This window comes from Drosophila pseudoobscura, chromosome 2 (genome assembly GCF_009870125.1).
Source record: "Drosophila pseudoobscura strain MV-25-SWS-2005 chromosome 2, UCI_Dpse_MV25, whole genome shotgun sequence".
In the NCBI taxonomy this organism is placed as follows: domain Eukaryota; kingdom Metazoa; phylum Arthropoda; class Insecta; order Diptera; family Drosophilidae; genus Drosophila; species Drosophila pseudoobscura.
Genome location: NC_046679.1, coordinates 3749596 through 3764659, shown reverse-complemented (window position 1 = coordinate 3764659; position 15064 = coordinate 3749596). Strand labels below are relative to the sequence as shown.

Below are 15064 nucleotides of genomic sequence, written 5' to 3'. Positions count from 1 at the left end.
CGTTCTTGGTAATTCTCTCCACAGTTTGGCATAATTTACGCACTGCGGCTGCTGCTGAGGCACTTCAATTTTGTGGACTACCGAGGGGCCTGGCTGGAATTCAATTTCATTGAGATTTGCATTAGCTACGCCTACTACAACAATGCAACGGCTGCGGACTTGAGTTGCCAGAACGATTTGATTGATGTGATGGGCAAATTGGTGGCAGGTGAGTGCAGCACTCGAGTAATCACCGATCCGGAAGGGGTTACGTCTACTACTACTACTGCTATGTACGGCTCCGTAAGATGTTGTACTTCGTTGCGCACTCCCCCCGTAAAACATGTGAATTGTCAGACAGATACGAGTATGTGGATACATGTGAATACATGTGGATACATTTGCGTATGAATTGCTGACTGGCATGCCTGATGATTGCTTTTGCATGCCTCACTGCACCCTCGATATTTCCGATATTTATTCGAATTGTTCGACTGGGCGGACGACGACCCGGACCGGACCGAACCGGACCGGACCGTAGCACTTTGCGGCGGTCGGGCTCGATTGGCTAATTTAATTTTACTGAAATTACAAGAATTGTAATTTTTAGTTTTGCACTGGACTGCATATTTAATTGCATTATGCTGTAATGTATGCTGTGGAAACGTTTGCATAAATCATTTTAATTAATTGTTTGTCATTAAATAGATTTGCATAAATATTTTCATGCTGCGGTGTAAGTGACTGCCACGCCACGCCGTGGCACGCCACGCGTGCAGTATATATATTTTTTTTCTTCTATATTATTTTTAAATTTAATCAAGAAGAACGCGAAATTAGCATAAATATTTTTAAATTTCCGTTCTACTAAAAGTTTTTGTAGCACTCGCTTAAAAATACTTGATATATCGTTCAAAAAAATGTGCCACAGAAAAAACAGATGCATGTTTTATTTTGTTTTATCTGTTGTTTTTATTTTGATCGAATGGTGAATGCACTTTTCTGTATACAGATTTCAAAACAAACACTAGATAAAACAGAGAAAAAATTGATGCAATTTTTTAATATTAAAAAATAGAATCCATGAAAAAGTGTCATGACCCGAAAAGTGACAGACAAAAAGGGATCTCCCTTATTTGGTGTATCAAACTTTAGATGGGATTTAATCCTTAGATTAATAGAATATAAATTACCTTCCATTTATTTATAATTAATGATGAAGTTGGTGGCTTTTTGGACCATTTTTCAGACCATTCTTCACCACATGTGAATTGAACTTTACTTTATATCAAAATCAGTTACCATTACTACACTATTTGGGGGTAAAAAAAATTAGCAATGAAATTAGCACGAAAAAATGTTGCATTTAATTCAATTTTGCAATCAACAACAATAGCTGCATTCAGAGCCTACAATTTGCCCATAATGCAGAGCCACTTTTTAATTAAATAATTTTCAACAGCATCATTAACAAAGTGCGCCCCGGCAAATGCCGACAACTGTAACAACATCCACAGCAATAATGCAGATAGCGCGCTAATAAACATTTCAATTCAATTTACAAAAATTTCACATGCGAATAACAACAACCAACCAAAAAAAATACAGCAAAACACAAAACCAAACTTCAACTCAATTTCATTAGTGGCATTTCACACAGAACCCACCCCCCACACCCCCAGCACCTGCCCCACGCGGTGCGGTGGGGCAACCGACATGCATTACATGCATTAGAATGCTTTATTTTCGAGCCGGAATGGGGCACAATGTCTGCCGCTTTATTATTTATCATGCCAGCCGCGTATTTGCTATGCACTAATGTAATCCTCCATAATCAAAAAGTAATTAAATTATTAATAAACCATTAAATGTTAAACAATTTTTGTGTCAGGCGCCACTGCCTGAATGGAGGCCCAATCCCTGACCCTGTCCCCGTCCCCGTCCACGTTCCCGTGGCTCGCAATAATTTACATTTTTGTTGATTGCATGCCTTGCACATTGAACAATTCCGAATTTAAGCCATGATATGAGTCCTGAGTCCTGCTGTTTGTGTCCGCATTGATTTGAAAACTAAATCGCCAAATGTTTTGGCGACATTTTCGTGTGTCGTATGTCGTGTATAGCGTGTGTGTTTTGTGATAAGTTTTGACAGTTGCCAAAATGCTTGTAAACAGTTTTCAATTTCCCAGAAACATAACAGCAACAATTGTTGGGGCAGGGCGGGGCCGGGCCGGGCCGGACCGGGCCAGGCTTAAAGCCATCGCGACACACCTGCACACAGACAAAGCCATGCGGATTGTAAGCCATAATTCATTACGTATTATGTCCGGCTTAATTCCTTTGTTTTCAATGAGCTTTGGGCCCGTTTTTTCCCGTGTGTGGTTTTTAATTTAAAACACAAGCATTCGTGCACCGCCACCGTGTATCGGGTGTGCCCTCTTAATTGGCTAAATGATGGCCTCAAGGGTTGATTAAAGTAACATGAATATTATTACACATGGAAAGTCAAAGCAAACAGAGAGAAGGTATATTGAATTCCTTTTTATGCAGGGTTAATATAATATTAAATAATTCTTAATGCGTACTGTGCTACTAGAGTGATAAAATAAGATCACAGCTCTCCCATATAGACTACCGAGACTTGCAATGTTATTATTTCGATCATTGATCACCTTGTGGTGGTTTTTCATCCGCTTATAACCATTACATATTCACATTTCGTGACCGGGTCCAATCGGGCTTTGGCCCCCGGCGCCAAAGCGGAAATAAAAAACCAGGCAATCGTGCAATAAATAAATATAAATCGGCAACGGAAGAATGGCGTCGTCTCGTTGCAATTGTGTGTGCGATTTTCAATTAATTAGTAAATGTAATGCAAACGGCTATACCCCCAGCAATCCTCCCCAGACAGACCCCACGAGGGGCTGAGCAGTTGAGAGGTTGAGGGGCCCTTTAAATGGCTCCCTCAACACTTAATTTTTATAAATATTTATGCGCATACAGTTTAATTTATTTGTAAATAATCATTTTTTGCCACGGCACTTCCTTTGCACAATGCGAAAAATACAAAAATGTATACGGCATTGTTGACACATAAATTGAAATGTTGCGTGTCCCACAGATACACTCACAGTTACAGATACAGATGCACAGATACACAGACAGATGCAGACACATACATTAATTAATGCATATAAATCATGGCACACTTTGAAGCGTTTTCCGCTCGTTACCTATGCAATTTTTGCTTTAATTTCACATTATTCGCCCGCCGCCTCCTGGAAGCCTTCCTGGCGTCATGTCCTGGCCTGTCCCGGCCTGTCCTGGCATTGCCATAGCAATGGCAATCCCCTGGAATCGCATACACACTTTTCAATTGCAAATCCATTAATGCGTTTTTAATTTTGTGAGCTGCAATTACGCGGCATTTGTATAATTTTAAGTGCTCGTTTGCATTTTAACACAATTAGCCAGAGCGGGATCACTTTATTTGCCATTAATATGCCTCGAATCCACTTCCGTTCTTCCGCTCCTCCACTTCCAGGTGCCATGTTGAGCTCAGGCGAGCTCAAGGCCTCCCATCTGGACTTTCTGCTGCGTCACAGCACCAAGATGCTGAACATCTACTATCAGTTGGTCGCCAATCAGCGCGGTGGCGGTGGCGGCAGTGGTGGCGGCGGAGGGACCTCCTCCAAGACGCCCAAGAGCGAGCTCTTCTCCCTCGTCAGCAGCGGTGGGGGCGGCGGCAGCGGCAGCCGGGAGCCGGCAGTGCTCCAGGCTCTGGGTTACTTTGGTGGCGATTACGTTTACATGAAACTTTACAACATTTTAAGAGGTGCTAATGACAGCTACAAGGTAAGTCAAGCCACGGACCCAACTCGAGCCACTGCCATTAAGTCGCTGGTGGCGCTGAAATGGCAAAAGTTGCACGGCACGTGCACGTGCACTGCAGCTCCGAGATTTGCAGCTCCGCGCATCCACAGAGAGAGAGAGAGGAAGAGAGAGCCCTCGGTTGCACGTACAGCGCAATGCACCGTTTTATATGCAACACTTTTGCAGCACTGTGCCGCAGCAATGGCAATGGCAATGAGTTGTAAAAATTCAGCCCGCGACGAAATGCAGCTTGACTTTTGCCACTCGCAGACAGCACTCCCCCGCCACTGTGACTTAATGGGCGGGCTGCATTAGTGGCCCATTCCCACTCTTCCAAAGTCCCTCGGGGGTGGGGGGATACTAGATGGAAGAGGAAAACTAACCAACTCTTTCATTTCTTTTGCCTGCAGATAACCATAAATCACGAGGCAGGCAGCTTATTAATTTGTCTCCTCAAGACCTGCCTGAATTCATTGGGCCTGTGCCTTGAGGCGACGCCGACAGCCGCCGCGCCGGAGATAAAATTAATCGAAGAAATACTCCACTATTTGACCAAGCTCATAAATTATGCGCCCGCCGAGTGCGTTGCATGTCTGCGGCAACTGTTGAAATATTTATTTGCCCAAAATTATGGTAGCCAAGTGCGAGTGCAGCAGCAGCCACCGCCGGCCACCAGCGATGGCGGAGGCGGACACCACTCCACTTTCGTGCGGCCCTACTTTGCGGCCAAGGGCAGGGGCCATGGCGCAGGCTCCACATTTTGGCCAACAATAAATTCAAAGCCAGCCGGAGGAGCAGCAGGAGGTGGAGCAGGAGCTACAACTCAGCCACTAATTGATGCATCCCCACTCCAGGCACTGGGCATGCTGTTTGTGCAGGGCCTGCAGCCAGCCACTCCGCCGTCGGGCGACTGCGTTCGGCTTATAAAGCTATTCGAGCCACTGGTCATCTACTGTCTGACGGTGAGTACCATCAGCAAAAGCAAAAGCAGGAGCTGGGCAGGAGTAGGACCTCCAGCGATCCTGGCCAGCGATGGCTAATTAATTTTAGTTGTAACCAATTTGTTTGATTAAAAATGCACAGACACGAACACGAACCCTGCCCTGCCTCTGCAGCGGTCCCTTAATCTGCATGTGTGTGTGTGAGTGTGTCTGGTTCTCTCTGTGTCGGGGTCGGAGGGCATCCATTGATATTTTATTAATGGCAAACATTTGCCCAGCACTAGTATACCACATGTTCCTCTTTGTTCCCCTCTCCGACAGCTCTTCATGAAATCCAATGCGCTGATTCAGGCGCCCATTTTGATGCTCCTATCGCAGCTGCTGGAACTGAACGTTACCTACAGCATACTGGACTCGAAGAACGTGATATTCGATCAGATACTCAGCAATCTGGATTTGATTGAAAGCGGAATAGATAGGTGGGTAATCAGCATCATCTCCTAATTAGCTCTTAAACCTTATTTCTCTGCAGAAACGCCTTCATCATTGTTCCACCCATGCTGAGATTCCTAGTGCAACTGACCCACAAGAGTGATCGACCCCTGATCACGATCCCAAAGATCATCAGCATCACAAACAATTTGCTGGCCAACAGCGCTGTGCGCGATGTAGCCCTGCTGGCCCTGAAGACCCTCAGCTACGAGCTGTTCTTCATGCACAGCCACCTGGACGAGGCCCTGGACTGCGAGAGCAATAACTCAGGGCGAGCCGGGGGCCAGAGTCCGCTGACAGCGGCACCCACGCCGGAAACCCGAGAGGCGCTGCTGGCCCAGAGACGCGAGCTGGACACCCAGCGGGAGGTGGTGCTGGGCATGCTGGAGAAGTTTGTGGAGTCGCGACCCAGTCAACAGGTGCTGGCCCTGCTGCTGCTCTACGAGCGCAGCTTGCAGCAGCTGGAGAGTGCCTCCTATCGCACTGCCCAGGACGCAGATGCCGTTTATGGGCTGCTGTGTCGAGCTCTCTGCTCGCGCCACTGGCGCCTGCACTCGGCCGGGGATCTGCGGCTGCTGGAGAGCTGCTTCCGCAACAATGGCAACCATGTGCTGGCCGACAGCAAGGGATTCTTGCAGCTGCTGCAGCTCTTCATCGAGCAGGTGAGGTGCAATATTCATGCAGCTAAAACTTGACAAAGCACTCAGACAATCCACAGATGCCCGTCAATGCATCAATTACTGCATGCATTAAGACTTTGTCAGATATTCTTCTGCTGTGGCTCTGGCTCTGTCTGGCCTCCGTCTTTATTCCACAGTCTGTGCGAATGTCGGTGTCTCTCCGTGATGTGTGTGTGTGTCCTCGATTGAACTCATAAATATGCGTAATGCCTGCTTAAATATACATACAGGCCCACACTTTGAGGCGTCAGGCAATTTGTAATATTTATGAATGCAGACAGAAACTTAAAATCCAGTCCGACATGCAAATGAACAGAAAATTGTCTCTCAGCCGAGGCCAATCATCGATGTGGCACCTTGGCTGACTGGCTGACTGGCTGGCTGGCTGCCTGGCAAGCTGCCAATTTGTAATGACATGTGAGTGTCTCCGGGCCCCGAGTTCTGAGTTCTGGAGTCTGAGCACTGAGTCCTGAGTAGTCATGAAACAGGTGTCGTCTGGCATCCACTTAATAACATAATTGAAGTAATGCCACAAATTACAACACTTGTAGTTTGTACTCAAGGGCAGCATTGATCTCATTGACATGAAGTTGCTGTGTGCAAGTAGATGCTTACGTTAGGTGACAAGCTTTCTACTTCCGTTTCCGTTTTGCATCACACTTATCACCCAGGGTATTCCCCAGCGTCCGTTCTGTTCTGCCCATCCCATGGAATAAGTTTGTTACCCATAGACCCATACACCACCTGTACGGGAGGGGGGCACGACACTCATCATGCACCATACCAGCCCATGGCTACTAGCAGCCAGCTCATCAACGATTTGTCATTGCCTGTCCGCCCACGCCCACGCCCTCCGCACTATGCCCCACGCCCATCCAAGCGTCCAACTGGTCGCATTTACATACACACGAATGCACTTAGTTGCAGTTACGGGGCAATTTTTTATTTCGTTTTCGTTGGGTCTCTGTTGCTGCCTGCTTTGGCCTGCCTCTGCCCCTGCCCCCCCTGCAGGCTGCCTCTCTTCCTGCTGCTGATCCATGTGGCGTCGTAGTTAATGTGACACATGTCGTATACGTGACATTTTTAATACCTACGCTTCAACGCCGCACATTTTCAACTATTAATGCGCATTTAAGCTACACATGCATTAACTGTCGAGCTGCCATCCAGCCAGTCAGCCAGAGAGTCAGCTGCCTCATGGTTGGGGCATGCCTCAGGGCAGTGCAGCAACCAGCAACCATCATCCACGAAGCCACCATCTACCCTTCGGCCCAGTCAGCCGTTATGCTACAGTTAAAACCAACTTAATTACACAGTCTCACTCGCACAGGCTCTGGCTCTCGTTCCATGCATCCCTCTATGTATCCATGCATCCATGCATCCATGCGCGTGGTTGTAGGCAGTCGATTGTGGATGTGGAGCCCACGCCCACCCCACTTGACTCTCGTGGATCCACCTGTCTGTCTAACAGTTACACTGTTACCTTGCCTCCCCCGTTAGCCGCTGGTCAGAGAGAAGGAGTTCCAGCCTTCCTGTGTGCTGACGTTCCCCGGCCCTCCCGCCGGCTATTCAACTTCATTTAACTTGTAAATTATGCGCAAAGCTTAAAAAACTTTAACTAATTATCGTTTATTTAATTTGGACGCACTTACAAACAAGAGGCACAGGAGGCAGGACACAGTCGGGGCAGAAAAATTAACAGAGTTTCATGCAGTCTTTGCCGCTCAGGTGGCATGAGTAATTGAGTTTTTCCTCTTCTCACGATTTCTGAGTGCTAGTATGGGATATATGGCTATGCGGCGTTTTAATTGAAATTGAAAAAGCGCCACAACTTAAATAACATTCTGCGCGCAAACATTGACTGTGAGAAAAACCATTTAAAATGTGCCACAGCCTGCGAACGGGATGTGGCACATGTGGCGGACTGCACCAACCTTCTAATTACCACGAGGAAAATATGTTGATGTTGTTGCGCGGCAACATTGTCGCACAAATTTATGCAAAGTTTCACACTTTACTGCACTGGCGGTCAACAACGAAAGGAGTCATCAGCCGCCAGGGAACTTGCAAACACCTATCTCTCTCACTCACTCTGGCTATCCGATTCCCTCTCTGTCTCTTGCAGGACGTTGGCAACTTTGGTGATTTAGCTATGGCCATGGTTATGCTGGCAAATGTAATCCTTAAAACCGAGGAAATTTATTTAGTGAATCACATAAAACTTTATTTGAAAAATAATCCAACCGCCGAGCGTCGTCTGCAGGCAGCAGCCGTTGCTGCCGCCGCCGCCTCAGCCTCAGGAGCATCCCCATCAACAGCCATCCAGCAGTGGCAGGACGAAGCCCCATCGACATCTTCGGCGGCTGCAGCTGCCAGGGCCGCCGCCGCTACTGCCGCCTCGTCCCGTTCGGCCATAAGCGAAATTAACTATTTCGCCAAAGTTTTAAGCGAGAAACTGCTGGCCTGCCTGGATGCCCTGCTCGGAATGGGCACACACACCGATCCTCCTCCATCCTCCGGCGTGGCCGGGCACGCCTACTGCCAGTTGGCCGGGCGCTTCGTTAACGCCCTGCACAATGTTTGCTGCCGCTCACGGCACAAGGATGCACTTCAATCAGTTTTCCGTTTGGTTTTGGCCGAATCTGAATTTCTCTGCAAATACTACAACCTGCTGCTGATGAGTGCCGCCGGGGGGCAGGGGGGTGGCGGTGGCTCCGCATCGCTGGAATCGGTGCTATTGGCCTGCCTGAAACTCGCACTGGCCATGCGTCTGGAGGAGCCGCTGGTCCTGCTGGAGCAGGCCGCCCATCTGCCACTGAAATGGAACCTGCAGCGTGCCGTGCTGCGCGAAGTTTGTCGTGCAAATGTGGTAAGTAGGGGGCAGTGGCGGGTTTGGAGAGTAAAGTGAGTTGCAAGTGGAAAGAGTGGAAAGAGTTGTTCACCCCGGATGAGTGTGGAGGGGGGACACACATTAGTTTAATTTGAATTTGGCAGACGACAGGGTGTCTGTCTGCCTGTCTGTCTGTCTGGCTGCCTGTACGCCTCAGTGGGGGGAGGAACTCGGAATAACTCCCCCACAAACACTGGCAGTTTTTCCGGCTGACAGTTGTCGCACTCGCAATTTTGCGGTTCACCGCGTCGGGTTTTTGGTTTCGAGGTCGGCTTCCGTGTCCTGCCAATGACAATTGGCCTTTAAACCGTAGGCTTACTTTAAGCCCGACCCGGTCCCGGTCCCAGGCGCAATGCTGTGCATAATTTTAATTGATTGCCACTCGAACATGCGCCACTTGTTGGCGCCATTAGCCAATGGACCGACAACCAGGCACCCAGAGGAGCGTCAGCCTGCCTCCCATGGCCATCGTCAAATCAACTTTCCAATTGTCCACTAATTGCAGGCCCGCGATTGGAGTCCGCAACAAGTGCGCTGCCTGTTCGCCGGCAAGTATCTGAATTTCCTAATTGCTGACCACTTGGAATTCCTTTGCGAGCTGTGCCAAGTGCGTCGCGAGTGCGGCTCGTTACTGCAGGTGCTTCTGCTCCGGAACGCGCACCGATTGAACCGGGTAAGTTCTTCTTCTGGATGTTTTTGCATCATTGCATAATGAAGCCATCTCAATGGCATTGTGTGCGGTGGGGACACCCCACTTCCCATTCCCATTCTTCCCATTTCGATTCACTCAGCCATCAATTCGGATCGTTCTTCGTTTGCTGGCGCGCCTTTGTGAGCCCGATGTGGAGGAGCAGGACGCCTCGGGAGACGCTGGCGGCGATGCAGCTCCCACGCTGCAGGCCCTGCAACTGCTGAGTCGCCTCCACCAGCTGCACGACGGAGAACGGGCCCAGCAGCTCCCCATGGAGCGACTGGCCCGCCGCCTCACCGCCCAGAGTGGCCCGGCCGCCCGCGCCATCATCTATGAGCGGCTCCTGGACGGGGATCTGGCCGGGGGCGAGGACCAGGATGCAATGCGAACCCTGCTGTAAGTAATTTCCCCCATTATTCATCAAGAGCAAGTGCTGCTGTTGCTGCTGTGGATCCTGCGGAGCCATTTAAATTCAGTTCAATATACACTCGTACAAAGGCCGGGGTCCTTTTGATCCGAGCCCTTGGCGGGAGAAGTGCTGGGAAGAGTACTCAGCGTTCGTTGAAAGCTACTGCCATTATCCCAGCGTGCTTTTATTTATGTTTCATTGCATCTCATCGCAGTCTGAAGGACCTCGAGTGCCAGCAGGACAATGAGACGACAACGGCGACGTCGTCGCGCATAATTGATGAGAGCTGGCTCTTCGCGCAGGTAAATGGGACAAGCTCTTGGCCATTATGCCACTGCCACAGCTAATTTGTTGTACTCTCTTCCGTCTCTTCCGTCGCCTCCTTTTGACAACATTTTCCGCCCCCAACAGCTAATCAAATTTGCCACCCAGCATGCGGATGCTCCTCAGCAGCAGAAGCAACTGATGCTCCTGCTGCTGGAGATCCAGTCGGAGCCGAAGCTGAATCGCCTGCTGCGTAGCCTGGGCCCCGAGCAGGAGGCTCGTCTCCTGCGCCACTCCCTGGCCGGCTCCCTGTTCGCCATGCTGTCCGTCTTCCGGCAGAAGTGCATCCAACATGCCCCACACATCAACTACATGCAACTACCGCCGCTGGCGCGTGTGTCCTGCTCCCTGCTGATGGGGCGGGTGGCCAACACTAGGCCTACGTGCCCCGCGGCGCCACCCACTGCCGAGCAGCTGGATGTGGCCCGGGCTGTGGCCACACTGATGGACTGCCTACGCAGCATCGAACACACGGCCCTCATCTACATCGATGCGAGGGTGATGGAGAAGTTTGTGGGCGAGAATCTGCTGCATCAGGAGCAGGTGCCGGTGCTTCTCGAATACCTAAAGTGGCTGGCGAGGGTGGCCAAACAAATTCTGCGGAAGCCAACACGACAAGAGATGGAACAAGATGCCCTGGGCGTGCTGCTGGCCACCATGGATGCGTTGCTGCAACAGCCACGCGTCTGGCGAGACCTCAACGCCAGCACGGATGCTGCCCTTCGCTGCGAACTGCTTGAGGTTCTCTGCCACTCAGCCCGTTGCATGCTGCAGGAGACCATTTTCTATCAACGGCATCGTCTGACGGCAACCAAGGCCCCAGACCCAGCACCGCAGGCCATCTTCTTGGCCAAATTGATTGAAACGCAAATTGATATTGAGTCCCTCGACAGCGGCAGGGTTTTGGCAGTCGGTTGCGAGGATGCACGCCTGCAGTTCGCCGGCCATGAGCTGGCCCCGGTCCAAGTTCCATTGGTAAGTGACATTCTCTTCTGCTCATTTATCAGTCTGACCCGACTCTGCCCATCTCGTTCTTTCCTGCAGACGCTGCTGGCCTCCATTGGCATCGCTCTGCTACGCACGCACCAGTTTTATGCCTACGCGGTGACTCCGCACGAGCTCATCCAGCAACCGGAGGAGTCACAGAAGCAGCAGACGCAGCAGCAGCTGCAGAAGCAACAGGCCGATGGCAAGCTCTCCACCATTCCAGTGGACAGTCTGAGCGATGTGGATATTCTACGTCAATTTGTCAAGCGGTGAGTGTGTTGCAATCAGAATGAGCTCTGACTTAAGTGGACCCTGGGCCAGGCTTCACTGTAGCTACTGTAGCTAATTAAATCAGCTTGTGGCTTGGATCTCACCTTAAGCCATTCCAGTTATGATTTTGTCACCATGCCCCCGGCATGTTTTGTGGTCCATTGTCCATTGTCCGACGACTGGTCAACTGTCTGTCCGTCCGTACACTCTCTTATCAACGGACTAGGAGGCTCTGTGGCATAGAAGATGGTGTTGGGGTTGTCGTTGTCATTGTGTTTGACAGGAGCAGCAGGAGCACGAGCAGGAGTAGGAGGAGCAGAAGCAACGCAAACTTGCTGACAATGCTCTGACAGCAATGACGAGCGCATGGCAGCTACTACATGGAGCGATGATGAGGACAACGACGACGACGACGACGACGACTACGGCTAAACCGCAACTGGAAACATCAACATCCTGTTGTTCTATTACAAACACAGGCACAGAGCAGAGCATTGCACACAGGACACACATGTGCTCATATGTGTTGGCCGTAAGACTTCATTGTCATCGTCATTGTCCTTGGCTGGGCTTTGCTTGTTTTGCCTCGTCCTTGTGTCGCCTGACAGCTTCCACACTGCCGTTACTACCGCCACTACCGCCACAGCGATTGTTTCGATGCCAGTCGTCATCATTACGCTGTCAGCAGCGGAATCGTCATCAGCCAGGAATTGGGCGGAATAATTGTCCATGGGATAGATGGATGGTTGTCGCTGTTCGCTGTTCGCTGGTCGGTTGTCGGTTTCCCCAGACCCTAGAGCCTAGACCCCAAAGTTGACTCCCTTTAAAGTATGCATACTCCAAAGCCAATCCATTTTTGGATGCCTGACAAAAGCACAAACATCAAAACCACATCAACATCAGGAAAGCAGCAGAAGCAGCAGGAGCAGCGGCGGCGACATCATCGGTGCCGAGGATGATAACGACAAAATCCCCCAAAGGGCTGACAGAGCGGAACATCAACAACTCTATTAGATGGAACTCTGCGAGAAGCAGCGTAGACAGCATGCATTTTGGCCTCCACAGAGGGGCTAAAAGCTTGGCTAAAAGACATCATAGCACAGTGCCAGGCACCGGTACTAGGCACCAGGAAGAGATGCCATCACCATGGAGGACAGAGGCTGGGGACGAGGACGAGGCAGCGAGCGATATAAACAAATTATGAGCAAAGTGAGATAAATGCATGTGTGCGTGTTTCAGATGGCTGCCAACAAAAGGCACGTCGGGGAAAGGCAGGATGCGGATGCGGATGCGGATACGGATGCGGATGCGGACGGCTGCCTTTGCTCTAGAAACATTGTTGCTAATTGCACTGAAACCGCCACACAGTCAGCAGCCAAGAGGGAGCAGGGAGCAGCACCATCAGCACTCCAGGCGAAGGACCTGCCTGCATTAGACATGCCTGGCATATTGGATGAAGTTTCCAGCCATCAAGCCTGCAGCCGTCCAAAATAATCGAAGATTAATTGACATTTTAGGCCTTCTACTACCATTTTATATCAGAGTATTTTAAATATTTCAAGAGCTCGGGCTAATTGAATTAAAATTTCAAGCATTTGCTGAAAACATTTTATGCAGAAATTTTCAATTAATTACATACACACTCGTACGCATACTCAGACGCATATATTTACGTTGTATATGTGTGCACACACGTATTGGTAATTAAATTGACACTTATGTATGGCAACTTTCCCCCGTGATTTGTACCCCCCTTTGCAGGCTCTCAATCTTTGGCTTTACCACACGGCAGCAGTTCGAGGAGTACTTTATGACTTTCCTGCTGCTGATCAACAAGGTGTACGACGAGCACATGGTCGATCAGCAGGAGCAGTTCCAGATCAAGCAGGTCTGCCTGCAGGCCATCATGGAACTTTTAATGACGTACAAAACTTTTCCCATTGTGGGCCAGGCGGCCACCGGCCAGTTCCATCACACGACGCGCTGGCAGCGCATCACTTGTGACAGCATTAGGTGAGTCCCAGTCCCAGTCCTGGTCCCTGTTGTTGCCACATGCCCCATGCCACATGGTGAGGAGAGGCGAAGCGGAAATTTATGAAAATTAAAATTCAGAACGCAGTGGGGAAAAGTTTTAAATGTGTAAATGGCAAAAAGTACAAATTAAATGCGAACGACAAAAGTTTAGAGTCTGTTGATTTCGCCTCACTTCCGATTTTTCGGTGTTCCTGTTGCTGTTGCTGTTCCTGTTTTGTGGCGCTTATTATTTCGTCCCAAATGAGAGCGAGTATTGCGAACAAAAATCCCTCAACTTCAACTTTAAATGCGCAACTAATTTGTTAACATGGAAGCGGCCCGAAACAATTTGGGTAACAAGTTTTCAGATGCTTTTACAATGTCTGCGCTTTTAATTAAAAGCGAAAAAAGCGTCTTTGTGCCGGGACGAGCATTACGGCTATGCCATATGATGGCATGTGTCGTGTCGGGAGCACATGAATTATGAAAATAATTTTAAAAGTTAACGAGTGCCAAAAGCTCCCCTTTTTTTGTTTCGAGCACATATACTCGTATGTATGTATGTCTCGTGGTCAACGGGATTCAATTGCCTTTGGGGGAGACGCTGCAACAGCAGAGCAAAAAAAAACAGAAAGTAAGCTAAAAATATCAGAAATTTGTCCGGTAAACCCTCAGGAAATTTGTGACATATATATTTTCCGTATTAGCCAGCAGAAATTGCTCCTGTTTGTTGGTGTTTTGTTGGGTTTGTTGCTTTGTTTTGTGTAACAGAACACTGTCGCCTGCTGTTGACTTTATAAATTAGTTTTTAATTACAAGCAAATAGTTTTTACTCGGATGGGCCTGGCTTTGACTTTTCCCCTCTGTCGGCGTACGCGTTTGCGCGTCTGGGCTATTTAATCGATGGCATGTGGCAATAACTGGTGTGCCACACGCATCCCTCAATTTATTTAAATGCCTTTCACAGCCTGAAGAAACTGCACAAAGTGCAGCTCCTGGTGGACGCATGCAACGTCTTCTATCAGGCCAATCTGGAGCGGCAGCTGGCCCGGGACAATGTGATTGGCACACGCAACTTTGCGGCCAATCAATACGATCTCAATTTCAGCTGGGCCCAGATGGAGGCCTATGTGGGAGGAGACGCGGATACATTGGGGGCAGCCCCTTCCACGGCCTCGGCGGACATTAAGCCCGCCGCCTCCTCGTCGGCCGCCTCCTTTGATGCGGATGTGCCTGACATTGCAATGCGCAACTATCGCCATTTTACACAACTGTCGGGAATTGACTTTCGCAGCAGCACGCAGATGGTCTTTGACGTACTGCAGCAGATGATCGAGGTGAGTCCTGCGTCCGAATGAATGTCAGCCAGAGTCGGGCGACTGTCACGTCCCGCGCATTGGCAGCAACTGCCACAGCGGCCGCTGCGTTCCGTGGAGTATAATTTGATTATGCAAGACATTACAGCGGCATGCCAGACCGAGGGCCAGTGCCAGTGCCAGTCTATTTTGAGTGATC

General features: G+C 49.5%; 1 protein-coding gene and 1 long non-coding RNA gene across 5 annotated transcripts in view; one reads left to right on the top strand and one right to left on the bottom strand.

Moving 5' to 3' along the window:
- The window catches only part of htt (huntingtin), a 52737-nt gene that overhangs the window by 16062 nt on the left and 21611 nt on the right, over positions 1–15064 (top strand). For 2 of the 4 annotated variants that reach the window (XM_033377284.1, XM_002137004.3), the window contains exons 11-23: positions 25–208; positions 3524–3834; positions 4263–4814; positions 5115–5272; positions 5326–5947; positions 8091–8834; positions 9361–9528; positions 9647–9942; positions 10170–10257; positions 10367–11254; positions 11324–11535; positions 13298–13549; positions 14517–14886. In XM_033377284.1, coding sequence (XP_033233175.1) covers positions 25–208; positions 3524–3834; positions 4263–4814; positions 5115–5272; positions 5326–5947; positions 8091–8834; positions 9361–9528; positions 9647–9942; positions 10170–10257; positions 10367–11254; positions 11324–11535; positions 13298–13549; positions 14517–14886 — 4845 coding nt within the window. Of the gene's footprint in view, positions 1–24; positions 209–2324; positions 2505–3523; positions 3835–4262; positions 4815–5114; positions 5273–5325; positions 5948–8090; positions 8835–9360; positions 9529–9646; positions 9943–10169; positions 10258–10366; positions 11255–11323; positions 11536–12775; positions 13149–13297; positions 13550–14516; positions 14887–15064 lie in introns of those variants that run through there. The other 2 variants (XM_015183326.2, XM_015183325.2) reach the window with 2 other exon arrangements.
- Positions 7738–8294, bottom strand: LOC117183406 (uncharacterized). The gene is made up of 2 exons (XR_004468564.1): positions 8210–8294; positions 7738–8147 (listed from the first exon to the last, which is right to left on the bottom strand). It is a non-coding gene; the product is annotated as an uncharacterized lncRNA (long non-coding RNA).